At 36.8% G+C, this 20,811-nt stretch overlaps 4 protein-coding genes; 1 reads left to right on the top strand and 3 right to left on the bottom strand.

Moving 5' to 3' along the window:
* Window positions 1-30: 30 nt before the first annotated feature.
* FFUJ_00606 (probable YHM1 (mitochondrial carrier)) lies at window positions 31-1,392 on the bottom strand (the record flags this gene model as incomplete). XM_023573105.1 has 7 exons in its annotated part: window positions 31-117; window positions 230-484; window positions 537-714; window positions 769-1,016; window positions 1,080-1,121; window positions 1,196-1,233; window positions 1,329-1,392. The coding sequence occupies 7 exons, from the start codon at window positions 1,390-1,392 to the stop codon at window positions 31-33; spliced, it is 912 nt and encodes a 303-aa protein (XP_023424885.1).
* Window positions 1,393-2,420: 1,028 nt separating this feature from the next.
* Window positions 2,421-4,507, bottom strand: FFUJ_00607 (related to DNA-directed RNA polymerase III chain RPC82; the record flags this gene model as incomplete). XM_023573104.1 has 4 exons in its annotated part: window positions 2,421-3,545; window positions 3,597-4,301; window positions 4,375-4,437; window positions 4,499-4,507. 4 exons carry the CDS (start codon window positions 4,505-4,507, stop codon window positions 2,421-2,423), a joined length of 1,902 nt encoding a protein of 633 aa, XP_023425531.1.
* Window positions 4,508-9,008: 4,501 nt separating this feature from the next.
* On the top strand, window positions 9,009-10,557 carry FFUJ_00608 (probable ubiquinol-cytochrome c reductase complex core protein 2 precursor; the record flags this gene model as incomplete). XM_023573103.1 has 4 exons in its annotated part: window positions 9,009-9,257; window positions 9,320-9,494; window positions 9,557-10,401; window positions 10,462-10,557. 4 exons carry the CDS (start codon window positions 9,009-9,011, stop codon window positions 10,555-10,557), a joined length of 1,365 nt encoding a protein of 454 aa, XP_023424884.1.
* A 301-nt stretch (window positions 10,558-10,858) lies between these two features.
* On the bottom strand, window positions 10,859-11,109 carry FFUJ_00609 (uncharacterized protein; the record flags this gene model as incomplete). XM_023573102.1 has 2 exons in its annotated part: window positions 10,859-11,012; window positions 11,060-11,109. 2 exons carry the CDS (start codon window positions 11,107-11,109, stop codon window positions 10,859-10,861), a joined length of 204 nt encoding a protein of 67 aa, XP_023424883.1.
* Window positions 11,110-20,811: the final 9,702 nt, after the last annotated feature.

The following is a 20,811-nucleotide window of genomic DNA, read 5'->3' as shown; positions in this document are numbered from 1 at the left end:
CATGAATTCAAATATTCCATAATCTCACATCTACTTCTTGAATGCAATGTCGAAGGCAGGAATCAAAGTCTGGGCAAGCCAGAAAGAGAATACCAACTTGGGACCAGTCATGAGCAGCTGCAGGGCGGTATAAGTTAGCGTCTAGATGTTCAAGAGTGGGGACGGGAGTTGATCGGAAGCTGACGGGCCGCAGAAAGACGGCTATCACTTTCTATGCTGGTGAACGTACCTTGGGGACAAGTCCCTTGAAGAAAGCTCCAGGACCCTCGTTCTTGGCCATATTGGAGAGAATTCGGAAGCCACTCTCAGGGTTGTCGAAGTTTCGGTTCTGGATACGGGTCTTGATAACGTCAAGGGGAGCAGAGACAACGAGAGAAGCGGAAGCGCCAGCAATAGAAGCAATAAAGTTCTGGAACCAGCTGGCCTTGTTGTAATCCTCAAGATGGAAAATATACTCCTTGGCAAAAGCAGATCCACCAAACAGCTACGCCAAGTCAGTCTTCCGAACCACCTCAAGGAGCAGGAGTCACACATACAGCGAAAGATCCAGGGGCATTACGGGCAGCAGTCCAGCCCCAGCCACGGTACAAGCCGAAACCCTCGTCGGCGACGATCTTGAGGACGCCGCGGCCACGGAAAGCCTCGGGGTTTGTCTGACGCTTGATCTTGAGGACGTCAAGGGGTAGGAGAACAATCTCACCAATACCGATCAGACTGTGGGCCGCATTAGTTCAAGCTTCTTGGGAAACAGAGGTCTTCATGTCCTACCTTCCAGCAGTAGAGTGCATGATGGCTTTTCCGGTTTTCTTGCCGAAGGCGTTCTCAAAGTCTGCTCCATAGTGCTTGGAGAGGTAATCACGGGCAACAGGCTGGCCACCATACTTGTAGACACGCTGGAGGACCTTGTAACCGGCGGCGTATCCCAGCCCGGGAAAGAGAGAAACGAATTTTCGTCCGAAGGGAGCGGCGGCCTTGTCTTTGAAGATGACCTTGTTCAACTCGCTGGCGCTGGATATCTACAAGACCAAATTGTCAATATCTTATCCAATGGCATGCATCAAGAGACGTAGGTTGCTTACACGAGTCTGGTTGCTCATCAACCGCTTCGCAATGGTGTCGACCTTGTGGAGGGGTTAGTGAACAGCTCCAAGATTTGTCGCAACTGGTTGTGCTCAAAAGAGGTGGGGTTCCGTACAGGATGGAAGACAGCCAGCTCAGCAATACCAGCGGAACCTGTCAAGATGTTGTCAGCTCGAACTAGAGATATCGATTGCAGGAAACCGTGAAGCAATAGCATAGTCGCCTGTTTCAATTGGAGTGAAACGTACCGGAGCCGAGGACACGAGCCAGGCCGGACTCCTTCTCGCGACCAGCAGCGACGGGGGGAGACATCTTGATGAGATAGAGTAATATAAATCAGATCAAGACACTGCTTTGATACTAGTTCCCAGGAGTTTTCACGAAGTTTGGAAACAGAATCGTGAGCTTGTCGCAAGAGCAAGAGTTCGGGTATAAGACTCAAGAGCTGGCTGCTTGGGAAATTTTTCCTGTCGCCCAATGCACTTATCTCTTTTTAGTTCCTCTGGGAATCCCTGGCCCCTGCTAAATCCCTGGCGTATTTGCGGTTGTATGTACCGACGTCGGAGAATCGTGGAGCTTTTAGCTATCCGTCTACGGGTTCCATTGGATTTTTTTTCTCTGGTGTGATGTTGAGAGAGGTTCCACTCTTCAGTCTCGACCCCTCAATAGCGGCCAAGCACGAGCCACAGTTTATTAAACAAGCCACTAACAAGTACCTAACCACGGTACCCTATAGCCGCGATTTCCTCTATAACCGTCTTGATCTGATGAAGCAGAAACACTTGGCGAGGTTCAAACTCATTGCGGAAGAAACACCATGATAGCCGGATACTATGATTCCCGGGGGCCGAGAGCTCCATATTCGAGCTTCAAAGCCCTAGTTCGAAGTAACAAAAGAAACTGCCGAGGCAAAGTGATCAAGAACTTGAATTACGAGCCTTCGTACCTTACAAGACCAAGAATGAAGTTTCCCTACGGGCAAAATACACAGTACTAGGTAGATAGGCCAGTCTACATGTTAGCGATATCTGTCTGGCCATATGTGCACACATGCTTGCTGATGGCCATCACACCCACAACACCAAGTCCCTACCTTCACCAACAACAAATGAAATGATCAAGAAGAAACGAAGCAAAGGCGAAGAACAAGTAGATAAAAAAAAAAAGGAGCAATTTAATGCGGTATTTTCGCGAGTTGCTGTTTAAAATATGGATGCATAGATGATGTGAGGCCAACCCCCAACCCAACGTCAGTACCTAATACCCACGCCAACGGCCAATTCCAAGCGAGGTTTGAGCGAGGAGGAATACATATATGCCTTGGCGTCTCCTTCTACTCCTCAATAATCACGAAGCACAGATACCAACTCATCTAACCTCATGACTTGACCGAGAAGCTTGTCCTGCACTCCCAGATGCCTGTTGTATTTGTTGTAATGCTCTGTGGTCATGACCTCCTCTTCTTTGCCTTGCACGTCCTTCCTCTCAACAAACGAAAGGATGTTTCGTTCCTTATGGCGCTCCACCTCTAAGGTCTGAAGGCACCGGAGCATAGCCTTGTAAATGTCATCCAGTGCCTGCGTTTGGGTTCGCTCTTTGTCAAAGTACCAGAAGAAGAGCGTTCGATTGGCAAGTCTGCTGCTATCCTTAGGCACTTCTTGAACATCCACTATACCTGCCATCTGCATCGCAAGCATTTTGCCTTGTACGTCACCCTTCTTCATGAGCGCGGCGGCTGGAAGCATCTTCTCGTCAAGCTTGCCCTTCTCTCGGAGAATGCGGGTCAAGCGTAGACCATGGCGACCGTGGGATTGTTCAATGATAGCGTCCAGTTCGATTTCCCGCAGCTTGCATACAAGGCGACCAAAGTCCACTGTCCATTGCCCACGGCCGTACATCCCACAATGACGGATGAACGGATACTTGCTTTCTGCAAGGAGAAGAAGATGACGGCGCATCTGAGAGATTCGAGTATCGTTTCCATTCGTAGCATCTTCAAACCTTACTCTGTTTTCTTGTTCCCCATTAGCTGCACCATCATGAGTGTCGTCAGCCCATTCATCAACTTCATCGTCAACGTCAAACGTCTTTCTTCGACCGGGAGGACCGGCATCTGAATCGTCAGAGTCGTCATCTGACTCCGGCGCTGTGTCCCTGATCCGTTCAGCACTCTGCGAGTCAATTTTATCTCGTGGAGTTTTGCCGATTCCATTTTGTACGTTGATATTTTCGTCCAGGTGCTCAAATATGTCGATAGTTGTCACAGTTGGTTGTTGTCCGGGAGTCACTTCATCGAGTAGAGGGTCAGACTGGCACCTCTGAGAATCCGAAGTTAAAAGATCGAGCACTGTGCGGTAAACTTCACCAGTGACTTCCCCAAGCATTTCTGTTGCGAGTTCTGCAAGTCTCTGGTTCCGCAGCTCAACCAAGCATCTTTCATAGTTTATCTTGATCACCACATTGGGCTGTTGAATGTCAGTCGTGATGTCAATTCGTGAATAATTGGACGTTCTTACGTTCAGTTTTGGAGCGTCGTATCCATGCCCATTTTGCGTCGCTCCATTCACAAGTTTCCGTCTCTTTGGCTTGGGACCTCCGCTCATGTCAAGCTGACGCTTCAAAGTCTTGGGCTGGTCTCTGTATGTTCTAGAGCGTTCGATGACCTCGCGTTGAGCCTCGATCTTTCCTTTGGTGACCTTTTCGCCTGGCCGGGGTTTGGTGACTTCGTCTTCGATCTCACGATAGACGTCCTTAGGGTTCCGGAAGCTTTCGGGCCGAACAGTCTCGACAATTTCTGCTCGAATCAGGCGAACAAGGACAGAGTTCAGGTGACTTTCTGATTCGATGAGGCCATCGTGAGTTTTATGTTCACCGTTGGTATGTCCATTGAGCTTGGGCGCCCTCGACCCGAAAGCCTGAGAAAGATCCGCGATTCGGGCATGACCTAGTTGCATCAGAGTCTGGGCGAGTTCCCGCTCCGCGATGCCATATTGATTCTCAATCACATTTAGAATCTTCCCTGATCGTACAAGGTTGTAACAGGCATCAGCATCGGCTTGGTAGTACGTGATGTCGGTATTAGCGTCAGTGTGGTGGTAAAGAAGGTTTTGCTGTATCAAAACAGCGATGCCGTTTCGTAAGTATCGCGGCGTGAGGGACGTGTGTTGGGCCAGTTGCGCAATGGTCGACCGGCCTTTTGTGAGTAGTGCATTCAAGATTCGCTGTTTGCGACGAGCAAGTCAGCCCCACAACCACACTTGTATCCAGACAACTACGCCATAAAACATTACGTACCGATGGAAGTTCGCCATGGAGGTCATTGACTAGGAGAGCACAAAGCTCAGCGGCATGTTTTGTCTGCCGTGAAAGGGTTGTCAGCTGGTATGTCTTGAACGGTTGTCAAGCTGCTTCGACTCACAACGAGCATTGCTTGCTCCTAGAGATCCTCTCACTATCTCTGGAGCTTCCACACTTGCTACCGGAACGTCATTGATTGACAAAAACCATAAAAGAAGAATCGAGAGCCTGAGAAAGGATAACCGAGAGTTTCGTTATCAGTAATGCTAGCTGTAAGGTCAAAGGGTGGAAAAGAAAACAAGAGAGCAAGAAGGCTGGGATGCTTTTTTTTTTCTCCGGCGCAAATGCTAATGGATCGTTAAGTTAATTTTTGCCTGCAACTCTGATTGATGTAAGTCAGCTGCTGGTAGGCCTGTCCTAATAACAGGTGGGGTTCAAAACTTCAATGCTAAGTACTACGGAGTAAGGTACATTCATTCTTTCCTTAACTTAGGCCCTGATCCAATCGATACGAACGGGCACCTTCGATACAGTCCGGGTGACTTCGCCACTTGTATAAAAGAGCTGTTATACCGGGTTATGCGTGACCCGCTATACTAGCCCTAGTCGGTCTTAGGGGCTTAATTGATAAGGAAGGCAGTTAATAGGGAAGGGGCTAGGCAGTATAACTATTAAGAATTATTTAAAGTTAGTAATACTATTATAGTCTTATATAATTAAGAACTTATAAAGATACCTACCTTATTATAGTAACCTATAGCCCTGCCAGCTTAGTCTAAAAAAGAGATCTTAACTGCAAGTAAAAGTAAGGCCAAAAAAGAGATTAAGGTGCTATTAAGTTAGCCTATATTAAGTTAGTCTCTTTCTGCTTAATATCTAATAGTATAATAGAATGCATTTAAAAAAGTAATATAAAGAGCTCTTTAAAGTAATATATAGAATCCTAGCTTAAAGGTATAATAAACTAAAGATTAAATAAAGTATCTCCTTAAGAGCTATAATATAAAAAGGGTAGCTAAAAAGCTAAAGAATAAAAAGACCTAGCTGCTAAAGACTATTTATATTAAAATTAGCTATAAGCTTATTAAATAATATCTCCTAAATGTTTTTAACTAAATAAAGGTTAGTTATAAGCTTAATAAATTACTAAGAAATTAAAAGGTATTCCTTATAATAATAAGGGAGATAAGCGGTATAGGCTATAATTATAAGCTAGGTATTATTACTATAACTAATAATAACTAGAATTAGTAAGTAAAGAAATATAGAATTAAGGCTATTACTATTAAGTAAAATAGGCTTTAAAAGATAAATCTATATTAATAGGCATTTAATAGCATATAAAAAGTTAGACTTATAGCTCTTAAGGTTATTAATACTTTAGGCTTATTATCTCTCTATAATAATATAGAAGAGTCTTAAATAGACTCTTAAATAGATAAAGATTTAGTATTCTATAGTTAGCTATCTGCTTATAAAGCTATATAGTAGCACTTACTTAATTAGCTATTACCTTTACCCTTTTATAAAGTTATAGTAACTCCTGCTTTATTATTATCTTAGACTTCTTAATTAACTTCCTTACTGTTAGGTTATCCTTTATACCTAATAACTAATAGCTTTAGAGACTTTTAGTTACTATAATATATATAAAGACCTTACTGGTATATAGATCTATAGGCAGGGTTAATTAAAAAGGCAATCTTTAAGCTAATAATAAGTCAGAAAAAAAGTTAAAGACCTATTAATATAAATAATATATAATTAGCAGTGCAGGATATATAGTAAAGGTTTCTAGAGAGAGTAAATAAAGGAGAAATAAAGACCTTTTTTAACTAATTACTTAGGGATAGTATATATATAGTCTTTTATAATAGTCTAAATAAAAAGATAAAAAAAAGACTTTTTTATTTAAAGTCTAGATATATAGTACTTAAGAGTCTGTAAATTAATCTAGAAATAATATAGGATAGTAAGTTTAACTTATAAAATAAGATACATAAGTTTATTTTCCTATAAGGGCTTTTATTCTATTAGAAATGCAATATCTTAATTCTATTATAAGGTTAAAGATATAAAGCTTTTAGTGTAGCTAATAAAATTAATAGAGGGGTTAAAAATCCCCTACAGCTAGGTTATACAGCTTTAAGTAACTGACTTACTAACCTATAAGACTAGTTAAAAGCTGTATTTTTTTATTATATGCCATAAAAATGTATAAATAGCTTTAATTTTTTTAAAATTTTAAAAATAAGTTAATTATACCTAAATTAAGATATATAAAAAATTTAGAATTTTTCTAACTTCTATAAATAATTCAATTTAATTTAAAAGTAAATCCCTAATTTAGCTAATTCCTCTATTAATATAACTACTTTAGCAGCTACCTGCTAGCATAGCTACCCCTCTATAGCTATGCCTCTAAATTAAGGTTATTATTAAACTGACCAGATATTAACTAAAAAGAGGTCTATTAGGAATTAAGCTAGGGGATTAGTTAATTATTAGGCACTTCTAACAATTTATATATTTTTAAATAGCCCTAAAGCTAGAGATAATGCTCTAGAAATTTAAAGTAAAACTAAAGTTAATTAGAGACTTAACACTATAGTAATAAAATCCCTCCCTAAAGGGACTTATTTTAAGAGGTTTAACCTTAACCGACCTATTATACAGGCTAGGAAAAACGTAATTTAGGGGTTAAAAGGCAGGGTTTTTTATAATTATTACAGCTTCTTCCTAATAGCTTTATTTTTTACCTATTAACCTCCCTTAATATCACCTTTCAAGCCAGAAATGCCTCACTGCCTTCCATTCCTTATTACCAAGATGCTTCTTATACTTCCTTTAGAGAATAGCATTATTATATTGCCTTATTTCTTTAATATATACTAAATACTCTTCCTACTAATCTATTATAATTTTATCTCTTAAAACCTTAAGATTACTAGGGAGATTATCTTATATCTAAGCAGTTATTAACTGTAGGTATTCCTCTTATGCCTTATTTAATGCTAGCTTTTCTTCTAACAACTTTAGGAAATTCTATAGGCCTATATAGATATATATAATCAGGATCTATTTATATATATTATATTTAGGCAGCAAAAAACGCATTATTTAAAATTTCCTTTTAACCTAACTAAAGGTTAGCTCGACAATAATTCACAGTTATAAGTAGCATAAGTTATATAGTTCTTCCTTATTTTAAGGTCCTTTTAGCAATACCTTTCAGTCATTAAGATAATATCTAATACCAATATAAAGGACTAGAAGTCCTATATAGGCACTAAAGCTAGCATCCCTAATATAGAATCTATTAGTATATAATTTTAGGCTCTTTAACTAAGTATACTGCAATAGGGAGGCATTATTAACTAATCCTTTATAGCCAGTAAGGATATATAAAAAAGTCCCATTAAGGCAGATAGTATAAAGGACATTTTAAGTTATTAAGGACTTTCTATTATACTACTTCCTTTAACCTTCTTTAGAGACCTAAACTGCTATATAAGTACTATCTATAGCACTAATATAATTAAAGAAATACTAATATTTAGGCTTAATTATAGGCTTATAATATACCTCTATTAGCTTTAGTTAAATAATAAATATCCTATAGATATTAGCAAACGCTTTAAGACCTATTGCCATTATCTAAAATATAAAGCTTTAAGAGATACTAAAGTAATATACCACTGCCTGCTATATATAGCCCTAACCGATAATATATAGAAAGATTATTAGCTTTAAATATAAGCTTTATCGGCTAGATCCCTTTATACTTATATTTATACTAATTTAATTAGCTAATTAATAAAATTAAACCTTTATAACCTAAAGCTTCTCTATAAATCTCCTCTTATAGCCTATTAGCAGCTTTTAACTAAATTCCTTTACTATAGCCAATCCACTAAGGTTAACAATCTCTTAGTAATTAAAAATAGTAAGAAAATATAGCCTTTTTTTATTCTCTTGCAATTTAAAGGTCTTTATAGCTAGCCCTATAATAAGTAAGTCTTCTTCCTTACTATATCTATTATCTAAGCTAATAGTATTATTATTATTACTACAGTTAGAGGCATTATTAGGCATTTAGAGATCATTATAGCCAGGGGTTAGCCTTATAGCCTTATATAGATTGAATGAAACTATATGCTTATTTTTAATAAATGGCAAAATAAGCAGATAGCAGAAAAGCAGCTAAAAAGTTACTATTTTAGTTCTATTTATTGCTAACCTTTCCCTATTAGGTTTATGGCAAAATAGGTATATTGCATAAATGCTAATTAGATTAAAAATCCCTTATCTATACAATTTATTACCAAAACTGGCCAATTTAGGAATAGCCTACTGTTCAGATTTTACGGACCGTATTGAAGGTGCCCGTTCGTATCGATTGGATCAGGGCCTTAGCGTCAAAGCCAGTTCAAATGTCATTAGAGTCGCGCTGGTGAGCCAATGCCGCGGATGGAAATCTGGCTGACCGGGGCCATCACGTGACATTTTCTCTCGTCCCCGTAGCCCGAAAATTAGACGGGACCTTTTCGACGAGGCACTTCTCTTGGAGATCAATTGCTTCACCTAGACGGCCGAAGGATCGCCAATTGCCTACGCCATCACCCGCGAATATGATCTCGAGATCGTCCCTTGCGCGAACTGCGCAGCAGGCTGCCCGCCAGGCCTGCCGCGTCCAGCGACGAACCTACGCCGCCGCTGCTTCGACCGGATCATACGAGACCTCGGATGTGACTGGCCTCAAGGTTGCCTCGCGGGATGCTCACGGTCCTACTACTACGCTTGCTGTTGTGGCCAAGGCCGGTACTCGCTACCAACCGCTTCCTGGCCTTTCTGTTGGCCTCGCCGAATTTGCGTTCAAGGTGAGAGAAGAGAGCATTGAGTGGAAATCAAGGACTTGAGCTAATTTGCTGGCTCCATGTAGAACACCCAGCGACGATCTGCTCTTCGCATTACTCGCGAGTCTGAGCTTCTTGGTGGTCAATTGGCTTCCTCTCACTCCAGGGAGGCTGTTGTTGTCGAGGCTAGCTTTCTCCGCGAGGATCTTCCTTACTTCACCGAGCTCCTCGCTGAGGTCATCTCCCTGACCAAGTATACCAGTGAGTAAACGTTCAACCGTACATTGCATACACATCTGGGCCATTCTAACGAGGATTGCCAGCTCACGAGTTCCACGAGGATGTTGAGCGTGTTCTCCACGCCAAGCAGGCTGTCCTCAACGCCGACGTCGCCGCCACTGCTCTCGACAACGCCCACGCTATCGCTTTCCACACTGGTCTCGGCTCCTCCCTCCTCCCCAGCTCCTCAACTCCTTACCAGAAGTACTTGAACGAGGAGTACATTGCTAGCTACGCGGACGTCGCTTACGCTAAGCCCAACATTGCTCTCATTGCCGACGGTGCCTCTCCCGATTCTCTCTCCAAGTGGGTTGGCCAATTCTTCAAGGACGTGCCTTCTGCCCCTCGAAGTGGCCAAACTCTCAAGACGGACGCCACCAAGTACTTTGGTGGTGAGCAGCGAACAAGCTCCAGTGCTGGCAATTCTATTGTTATTGCTTTCCCCGGCTCCGGTTATGACTCCACCAAGCCTGAGCACGCTGTGCTGGCTGCCCTCCTCGGTGGTCAGTCCACCATCAAGTGGGCTCCTGGCTTTAGCCTCCTGGCCAAGGCCACTGCTGGCACCTCCGGTCTTACTGTCAACACCTCCAACTTAACCTATTCCGATGCTGGCCTCCTTGCTGTTCAGCTCAGTGGTCCTGCTGCCTCTGTCCGCAAAGGTGCTGAGGAGACTGCCAAGGTGCTCAAGAGCATAGCAGATGGCCAAGCGAGCCAGGAGGATGTCAAGAAGGCCGTTGCCTACGCCAAGTTTAACCTTCTGAACCAGAACCAGCTCCGCCAACCCAGTATCGCGCTCGCTGGCTCTGGTATCGTCAACAGCGGCAAGCCTTACGACTCTGTCGCCATTGCCAAGGCTATCGATGGTGTCTCCGCTGAATCCATTAAAACCGTAAGAGCTTACCCCGACCTTTGTTAAATATTTCTGCAAGACTAATACTTTCTTTTACAGGCTGCCAAGACTCTCCTTGAGGGCAAGGCCACCGTTTCAACTGTCGGTGATCTGTTCGTGCTGCCCTACGCTGAGGAGATTGGTCTGCGAGTATAAATTGGGGTCCAAGAGAGAAAAGAACTTGTACCAACAGTTTAGAAGTCATGTGGGAGAGGCTGACCTCTTTGTGAATATTTGTAGTAGAAATCCTTCGATCCATTTTAGGCCCCTTTGTTCCCTACCATCCATTTTATGTTGCATAAGCTTGGTGTCGCTTATCTCTCGCAAAGACAGATCGAGTTTGATCTGCTGTATTGCATTGAGATTCAGCATCTTGAACGGGTTACTTTTGCCGATGTACACTTTGGTAAAAAAAAAAGTTAAAAAAGTTGTGAGGGCTCAATGGCAGCCTTACCAGTCAACCCGTAAGGGCCGCAATTCTGATTTCCGGACTTAACTCTGGATTCTCGCCAGACATCCTGCCGTCGAAGACGTTCGTATGCAACTCGGCGAAGCCAGAACCGGTCAGGTTACAGCCACTCATGCGTTTGAAAACCAGTGGTTGCCCCAAACTTGCAGTCAGCATCGTATTCGTGGGTACACAAGTTCTACCACCAACACTGCGCCTACACCAATATTGCCCCCCTCGTCTTGTGTTTGGCTATGCATTGGGGCTTTGCATGTTTTCTGATGATACCTTAACTAATAGAAGCTGAATGTCTCTGCAAGCGCTGAAGATTCAAGACCCATGCTGGTTATGCGCACTGTACCGTATCCCCACTGCATCCCCAGCAACGCCCACTTTTATAGCAACAAGCGTGTAAGCAAGCTTTCTTTCATACGTACTCTATCTGTACTACGTAGGAGAAGCACATTCACAAATGGACTACCTGCTAGATAGAAAGAATGAAATGGACCCGGTGTAAGGTCTAGACTGCCTCGTTATTTCATTGCAGCTGAGGGCGATTGTGCATATTGTGATTTGCTACCAATTGTTGAAGTCGACGAGCACTATAAGACGGATGTCAAAGCTTAATAGTACCTGAGGTTGGGTAGGGAAACCACTCACAAGACACAGCTTTTGAGAGCGACCCACCGTGTTTTCAACTGTACCTACAGGCATTCAGACACACGACACTGGCCAAGCACGACACTTTCGACAGTCGGAGGTTGAGCAGGGGACCCAGTGCCGGGGGGGGGGGGGGGAAGCCTTTCCGCGGCTGTCTGTCCCTGAATGAGCGAACTAACGTCCCCCACCCAAAGACCGGCCACCCCCACAGACTGGCCACCTCATTCTCAACCCAGCCACCCAATTTATATATACTTTAAACAGTTATAACTCCATCAATTTAATTCCAATTAATTTCAAACCAATGCCAATTAATTTAGAATGCCTTCTTTTACTAAAAAAGATATAAGCGCCGCACTTTAGATAGTTATAGACAGTATATCAGTAAATAAAGCAGCTAAAGCTTATAGTATTAACCGTTTTACGCTCTAAGGTCAGATTAAAGGAAGTATAACACCAAAAGAAGCCTAAAAACCTTACCAAAAGCTCTCTAATACTCAGGAAAAGAGTCTTTAAGACTAGATTATTATCTAAGCTAATCTAGGATGCCCTATATTGCATTAGCAAGTCAGAAAGTTTGCCAGCAAGATTACTATCTGCAACAGCTTCCTAAAAGGCATTAAAAAGAACTAATTATAGGGCTTTTTAGGATAAAATCCTAATATTAAGATATTAAAAGGCAAGAAAATTAACTCTAACTAATATTATAGAGCTTCTTTTAAACTAATAAAGGCATTCTTTATGCTCCTTATAATACCGGTAATATGCCTAATTAAGCAGGGGAACAGATATAATATTAATAAAGTTAGAATAATAGAAAGAATAGGAATAAATAGTCTATTCCTTAGTTATTAGTTAAAGAAATTAGTATTTATTTATTAGCCTAATTCTTATACCTAGATTATAATTCTTAAGTATATCTTAATAACTAGAAAGGTCCTAAGACCTACAGTTATTTTTAAGGGGAAAACAGTCTAATAATAACATTTCCCTAAGAATTTAGACTTCCTAAAAGACTAGAAATTTGCATATAGTAATAAGGGCTAGATAAGTAATAAATTGGCATTAGTTTAATTAAGAAAAGTCTTTATTCTATTAATGTAGCCCAAGAAGAAGAATAAACCCTAACTTCTTATTCTTAACAGCTATAGAAGTTATATTACAGAAGATTTCCTTTAGGAATATTATAATAATAATATATATCTATTATTTCTTCCTGCTTATACTGTTGGAAAGCTTGTGTATTATCCTTCTTCTAGAAGAGGGGAAATTCTATATCTAAATCCCTCAACTTCTGGCATCTTGCTAAGGTTTTACCTAAATATAAGTAATTATTTTATTCTTTTAATCTAATACCTCTCTTTAGTATATAATAATTCTAATAGTAATATACTAGTCTTAAAGATTTAAGTATTATATTATATTACTTTAGCAAGATATTAGTAAACTGTTATAAGGTGGTTTATATTTATATTATCTTAGTAACTAGATTTTAGTATTTATATTTTTCTGCCCTATTAAAATTGTTAGTCTTTGGTAAGCTTTTGTTAATATCTTATTTACTTATCTTTAAAATTCTTTAGTTATAATTTCTAATAGTTTCGTTATTATATCCTATATTAACTTTTATATAAATATTCTTTAAAAGTTTATTTATAATCTAGAGGTTTAGCTAATTAATTAGTCTTTTAGTAAGATTCTATATTTTTACTGCATCTATAATATCCACTATAATCTCTCTCTCTAATATTATGCCGGCCTCTTGCTAGAGTATTATATTTTCTATATTAATAACTAAAAGAAGTGCGGCTCTATATATATTTCTCTACCTTAATTGCTAGGTCTTTGTTAATATTTTGCCAGTTCCTTGTAAATACTTTAGTATAATTTAGGCTTACTACCTAGTAATTAAGTGCCTCTAGAATTATTTTATTAATAAGAAACTTAATCCTATTTAGGTCTAGCAGGCCTATACTGCAATTAAGTCTTATAGTACGGCTTGGTAAGTAGTTGCTAACTATATATATAACCCTGCCTCTAATAGTAGTAGCACTCTAGCTGCTATAATTCAGTCTTAAGATATTATATCCCTTTAGGACCTTTAGGCACTCTAGTGCCTTATTTTTATATATTTTTTATTAAGGCTTTTCTAACTTCTTGGCTAACCTATTTCTAGGGTAGTATTAAACTTATTCCTAAAGAAATATCTACTTAGGTTGCCTCTATAATGCCCCTCTATGCCTATAATATCTTTACTGTAACCTGCCTTTATTTAGCAATCCTTTGCCTAAATACCTATAAAGATATTTTTATTAAGGGCAAGGGGATCTATAATAAACTCCTATCTGTATTTAAAGCTAAGCTAGCTTTTTATACTTTACTTAATAAGTATTTAAATAACCCTATTTTTAATATTTTAGTTACTTTTACTAGTATTACTTCTATTAATTATTCTGGCTAATTTACTCTTGCCTATCGCTAAGGCGCTACTAAGCCTTTTTATATCCCTAAATAATTTAGCTAGAGGTTTTTAGTTCTTTAGTCTTTATTATATGGTTGGCATTAGTTATATAAGCATTTGCTAGGGCTTTGCCCTTTCTATACTTTAGTGGTTTTTTAGGGGTAATAAATTTAAATTAAATCTTTTAGGTATTTATTCTATTATATAACTTAATTTAAAATGATTTCTATCTGCTATCTAATTGCTATAATTTCGGTAAGCCCTAGTTACTTAAGAAAATTTTAGAATTTCTTACTAATAAGGTTCTTAATTAAGCTATTAACTATTAGCTAAGTTAATAGGATATATATTATATCTACTATCCTATTTACTACTTCTTATTTTAGCTAATGGTTATAGATCTATATATATTATAGCTTTATATATAGCTTAATTAATTCCTCCTTAACTAGTTAAATAGTTTATAAGTTATTATATTAAATAGTTACCTTTAGTGGCTTAGCAGGGCCTTGCTAAGAGATCTTATTTTCTAGATTAACTTATAATAAGGATATAAGCCGGCTTATAAAGATAGCCTCTTTAGCTACTTATAATAGGGCAAGTAATTCTACCTTAATAGTAGATATAGTTATAGTATCTTACTTATTTACTTATTAGTTTATTACTCCTCTAAACAGTTATATAATAAAGGCCTGTAAGCTTTAATAGTCTATTAAGTTATTAGTAAAGCTTATATCTAAGGCTACTAGTAACCTATTAACTAAAAAGTTATTATTACTTCTAAATTAAAGGGCTAAGTCTTTAGTTTAGGTAAGATACTATAGTGCTCTATTTGCCGCTTTATAATATTATAGTCCTAGGTTTTAATTAAATCTTACTAATTGGCTAGCTATAAAGGCAATATCTAGGCAAGTTATTACTATAGTATATATAATAGTACCTACTTTCTATTAGTAACTATTTATACTTTTTAGGCTTAATAATTTAATATATAGTAATAACTCTTTTTATACTATTAGGATAACTGCTCTATATCTTAATAGGAGGTCTAGAAGTAATTATTATATTTTATTAATATATACAGCTTAAGAGAGCTATAGGTAACAGTTTGGTCTATCCCTTATGACCTTAATACCTAAAAACCATTATAGGGTCTTGCCTCCTTTAATATAATATATCTCTTATAACTTCTTTATTAAATCTTTTACCTTTTCTTTTTATTCCTTTAGGTAGCAGAGGATGCAGTTATCTATATAAAAGAAAAATACTATATCGCCTTAGACCTAATAACAGTCCTTGCCAAATACTTAATAAAATCCTATATATAATAGACCTTTTTTAAAATGTTTTTACTATAAAAGAGGTAACCTTTAGAGTCTATATAATACCTTTTATAGCTTAAGGACTATATTAGGTTTTTAGTAACCTATTAGCATTTCTATATATATATCTTTATTTAATATTAATTATATAAATATATTAACTACATTATACTAAAGTATCTTATAATTAAATCTAGTTATAATTACTATTAAAACCCTAAAAGACATTCTGGCCAGTATAGCTATATATATATCTTAGCTATCCTTTACCTATTAGTCTCCCTAGATTACTAATCTTACCTTAATTTTTAGGAATCTTTTATATTTATTTAACTTATAGATATATACTTAGTAATATCTAAATATTTAGTAACCCTTTACTATAGTCTTAGCTACTTCTATCTATAATTAAGAGAGTTTATAGCTCTCTAAATAAGCTTCTTCTACTTTCTAGATTATATCCTAATATAGATAACTCTTTATATTAATATATAAGCTAGGGAGCCTCTTTAGGAGCTTTTAATATATACTGATATAAGGCCCCTTTTCCTTATTTAGTATAGAGCTTATCCTATCCCTTTAGGCCTCCTGCTTTCCTGCATTAGATTAGTTTAGAGGCTAAGGTAAGCTCCCTCTTTTTAGTAAGTTCTTAAAGCTAGCTAGACTCTCTTAACTCTTATAACCTTAGGTCTTCCATTAGGTACCTATATATATTTTATGCTATAGCATCCCTGCTAGGAATGCTATATTAAATAGAATATAATTTCTTACTTATATCTTAATAAGGGTTTTACTTACTAGCTTACTACCCCTCTTTACCTTTAGGTTATCTTCTATTATATAAAAGAAACCTAATAGGGGTGATTCTAGGGATATTAATAATAGCTTAAATCTAAACTGAATATATAGTTCTAATTCCTTGCCTATCTTTACTAAGTTATTAGCTTTAGGGCTTATAAATTTTATATTTTTATTAGTAATTTTATTTAATTCTTTATTTACTAGATATCTCTACTATAGATTAGATTAAGTTTACTAAAATAAAATTAATTCCTTAATTCATTTCTCTATTGCTACTAGGTCTTTAGCCTATAGGTTATCTTAAAGGGTTGCTATATTTCTATTAAAGCACTAATATTTATTAAAGGTAATATCCTGCATTAAGAATACCTCCTTATTTAATAGGTTCTAGATCCTATAGGAATTACTTAATATATATCCTATTAGGTATTTAATCTATCCTTTAGGGGTTTAATAATATAATCTATTATATTACAGTTATATATCCTTTATTAATGCAAATACTTTATATCTATATACTCTAAAGTATAATAGGTCTGGTTTTACTAACTGCTTGGCTATGCACTTTAAGTAGAATATCTTATATAGTAACTTATACTATCTCTAAACCAATAGTATATAATTATAGAGATAGGTGGCTGCCTTTATTAATTTAGGCTAAAGGTATTTTAGAATTTTTATACTTACCTTTATTACTTTACTTTTCTAGATAATAACTATAGCTACTCTTTCTATATTACTATTTTAAATCTATATATTTAAAGCAGATAGTTTATATTATATTCCTTATTAAACTATCTTAGTATATACTTATAGATAGGTTATTATAATCTTATTATTGCATTTAATTACCTTTACTTTCTTAAAGTACTATACTTCTATTATATTTAAGAAGCCTTTTAGCGCTAAGAGGATAGTAGGGATTATCTAATTAATTATATAATAGTCTTAGGTAAACCTTAATACTCTATCTATAAATATCTATACTAAACTATAGCCTATATATCCTAGTAATATAAGGTAAAAGTCTATAGCTATTTAATCTCCTAAACTTATAACTTAAACCGACTCTTAAGAAGTGCAGTATATTAGTCAGTAAGCTTTTGCCACTTTATATATATTACAGTTAACTGTAGTTATTTACTATATTTCTGTTAGAATCTCTAACTTTATCTATACTCCTTTTATAGATGTGGCTAGGTATTGGAGAGCCTCTGGCCCTAGGTGGCCTAACCTTAAGTGCTATATTAAGGTATTACCTCTTAATGGCTTTCTCTTAATTTACATTATATATATATACTATTTTAAAGGGATAAAAAGTATATTTACTGCTAGTCTAGCTTATATTAGTTCTAGGTCTTAGGGAGAATGCTTATATTTAAGCACTTATTGCCTTCTAATCTTTAAGATCTTATTAAGTTTACTTCTATCTAAATGCTATAGATAATTATTTCCTAGGCTTATATCTTACTAAATTCCTTATTTTCTTAGCTTAATAAATAACACTAGGTTTATAGCTAATATAGTATATAAAGCTATATTATAAAGTTACAGTATTCTCAGCATGCTATTACTTAACTTAAGTTTAATTTATGCTTTATTATATCCCTCTATTAAGATCTATATTACTTTTAACTAAAAGAAGTCCTTAAGGGCTACTGCCTTAAGGTTCTTTATTTACTTTATATCCCTAAATATATATATAGTTACTCTTAAATCTAATAATATACTTTTATTTAAGAGGTAACAGTTAGCTACTATTAGGCCTATACTCAGCTAAGCAGAGCTAACTAGATATAATCAGGCTAATCCTTCTAGTTTTAGCTTCCTAATTTAATTAGCTATACCTTCCTTATTTTCTTTTATCCTTCTCTATGCCTAATTAGTAAAAGCCTATACTAATTTAAACCTAATATAGGCCTTCTTAGGGAAAGCATAAAAGCAGTTTAATAAGGTATACCTTAATCTATATACTTTATATCTTCCTGCCTTATCTTTACTAGGTCCTTAGTAAGAACACTTCTTTCCTTTTTACTCCTTTTACCTAGGCTTCCTTAAAATATCTTAGTCTTCTCTAGCCTCTTCCCCTTATTTAACTAAAAAGGCTTTATAGCTTACTTTAGCTCTCTATATATCTAGCTGTAACGCTAATACTAGCCAAATATCTACTGCTATTACGTCAATAAATAAAGTATTAAACTAAATATAATTCATTTAGGTAACACTATAGGCATTTGCCTATAACTTTAGTAGGGTTAACCTTAAAGCTATAATAAAATTAGGAAATCACTAATCTGCCTCTTTAGCCTCTTATAGGCCTATATCTTAGGCTTTATTAATTAAAGTCCTTTATTACTTAAGCCAGTTACTTACTCCTTTATAGGTTATATATCTACAGTATATAGGTTTTATTAAGACTTCTTTATATACTTAATAAGCCTCCTGCTTTCACTCTATTTATATTAAGGAGAACTTATTATAAAGAGACTAAACCTATTCCACTAAAGTATTATCTTTTAAAAAATAGTGCCTTATAATCCCTTTATTTACTATATTTAATACTTAATTTTAAATAATAGATATCCTTCTCTTTAAGTCCTTATAGTTCTTTAGATATATCTTATATATTGCCTTTATTATAGTAACTATTTAGTGATCTTTCTCTATAAGATATAGTATTTATTAAGTCTATATTTTATATTTAGTATAGTTTCTATTTAGTTTAATAATAAAGAGATTAACTTCCTGTATAGCTATCTCTTATATTAATAAAGATAATACTTTTATAGTAATTACCACTCTGGCGGCTATAGCGCTTTACTATCCTACTGCCAATATATTAAAAGGTATAGATATAACTACCTTAAGGGTAGGCTTATTAGATACCATTAGGTTAATATAGGCCTATAGATCCTTATTCTTTAATTTAACCTTTAGGGCCTTATATTAGCTAATCTACTTATTACTAAATTTAAGCCTAATTGTTTAATTAATTATTATTTTAAATATCTTTAGTAAGCACTAGGCTTTTCTTCTTAATTACACTTATAATAGTTTTTCTTATAAATAAGACTCTTAATTATTAAAAAGCTTATATATTATCCTTCTTCTAGAAGAGGGGAAATTCTATATCTAAATCCCTTAACTTCCGGCATCTTGCCGAGGTTTTACCTAGATACAAGCAATCATTTTATTCTCCCAATCTGACACTAATAAACCTAATAGTCACAGAGACACCTTCTCCCGCTATTACAGCAAATTTGCCGGCAAAAGAGCAGGATTTAAGTCTCCTAAAGACTCCCTATTTATCTATACAGCTTCAGCAAGCTCTAGGCCAAGTCCTAGCTTCTATAACGCAAGATCTAACCATCAGGCTACTTTTTAAGAAAATTAATAGTTAATTAGACTGTTATAACTTTAACATTAAGTAATAAAATAGAGAAATAAGTATTCTACAGTAAGAAAATAAAGAAAATCGACTAAAACGGCATAAAAAAGTTATCTATAACCTAAATATAGAGTTTATAAAGATTCTAGCAATAAAGAAAGCTTATAAATAGATATAGAAAACTTTATAACTAGAAAGAATAGTAAATAAGGTTAAGAAATTAAAACTTAAGGATTTTTATATTAATTTCTATATAAATATTTACTGACTGAAGTTTTATTTAATATAAAAAATGTGGTATTGTGATAATTCATTAATTAATTATGATATTGGGTTTTTGGTGTTTTGGCCGAGGTGGCCAGTCTGTGGGGGTGGCCGGTCTTTGGGTGGGGGACGTTAAAGAGAGGGTTATAGTCCAGCAGAAGAGCAACAGAGGAGACCCTTCGACTCTCCCGCCTTTAAAAGGTACTGTCACTGTGGCCTCCACTTATTGCCCGTGTTGTTCTGTCCTGTACTGTGCCGTCCCCTACCTAAGTAGTACCTACCTACCTAGTACCTGGGGCCCTAGGTACCTGTCGGAGTAAAAGTTCAGTGCCCAAGCCTCAACCACCAATTCGACTACCACCAAATCCTCGTCGCTCATCGTCTCGACTCTCCCTTCCCACCACGACTCAAACCCTCCTTTTCCGCATCCGCTCCATGCTCTTATTGCCCATTGCAAGGCAATTTTAACGGTACGCGAGCTGGACGACGCTCTAGATCATTGTATCCGGGTTTTTTCCCTGTCTCTATAGACCCCCGCGAGGTAAAACCACTCGAACCCCCTCGTCTTTAACTTTCTTCGCCCGTTTTCCTGACAGCGTTTTCGTTGGAGCCGCCTTTTCGCTTCTCCTCACACAACTGCTCGGCTTGGCCTCCCTACTAATTCTCTCTTTCTACGTTTCTTTTTAGACTCCCTAGCACACAGCGTTTACCAGTTTTCTATCTACTGAATCAGAAACGGCTTCACAAATGAATGTATGCATACAGTTGCTAACCTTCGCAGCATTGAGTCAGAAGTGAGCGTTTCGCAACTTTACTATAGCTTTGGCCTTAGCCCAGCAGACTCAGCCCAGCTCCGCAAGGTAGTCATCATATCGCTCCGACTATTGCATTGATCTCCTCAAGCTATCGCAAAGTAAGTCGTTGCATTATACCCATATCTCCCCCTCTACCAAGTCGATTTAGTATTTCCCCTTATCAAGCAGCCCCAAACCCCACGATCTTCGTGTAATCCACTGTCGTCATGTCATAGTATCAGGACTTGGCCTCTAATGATATACTGCTAATG

This window comes from Fusarium fujikuroi, chromosome FFUJ_chr01 (assembly GCF_900079805.1).
Source record: "Fusarium fujikuroi IMI 58289 draft genome, chromosome FFUJ_chr01".
NCBI classification, from domain to species: domain Eukaryota; kingdom Fungi; phylum Ascomycota; class Sordariomycetes; order Hypocreales; family Nectriaceae; genus Fusarium; species Fusarium fujikuroi.
This window is presented reverse-complemented; position numbering and strand designations above follow the sequence as displayed.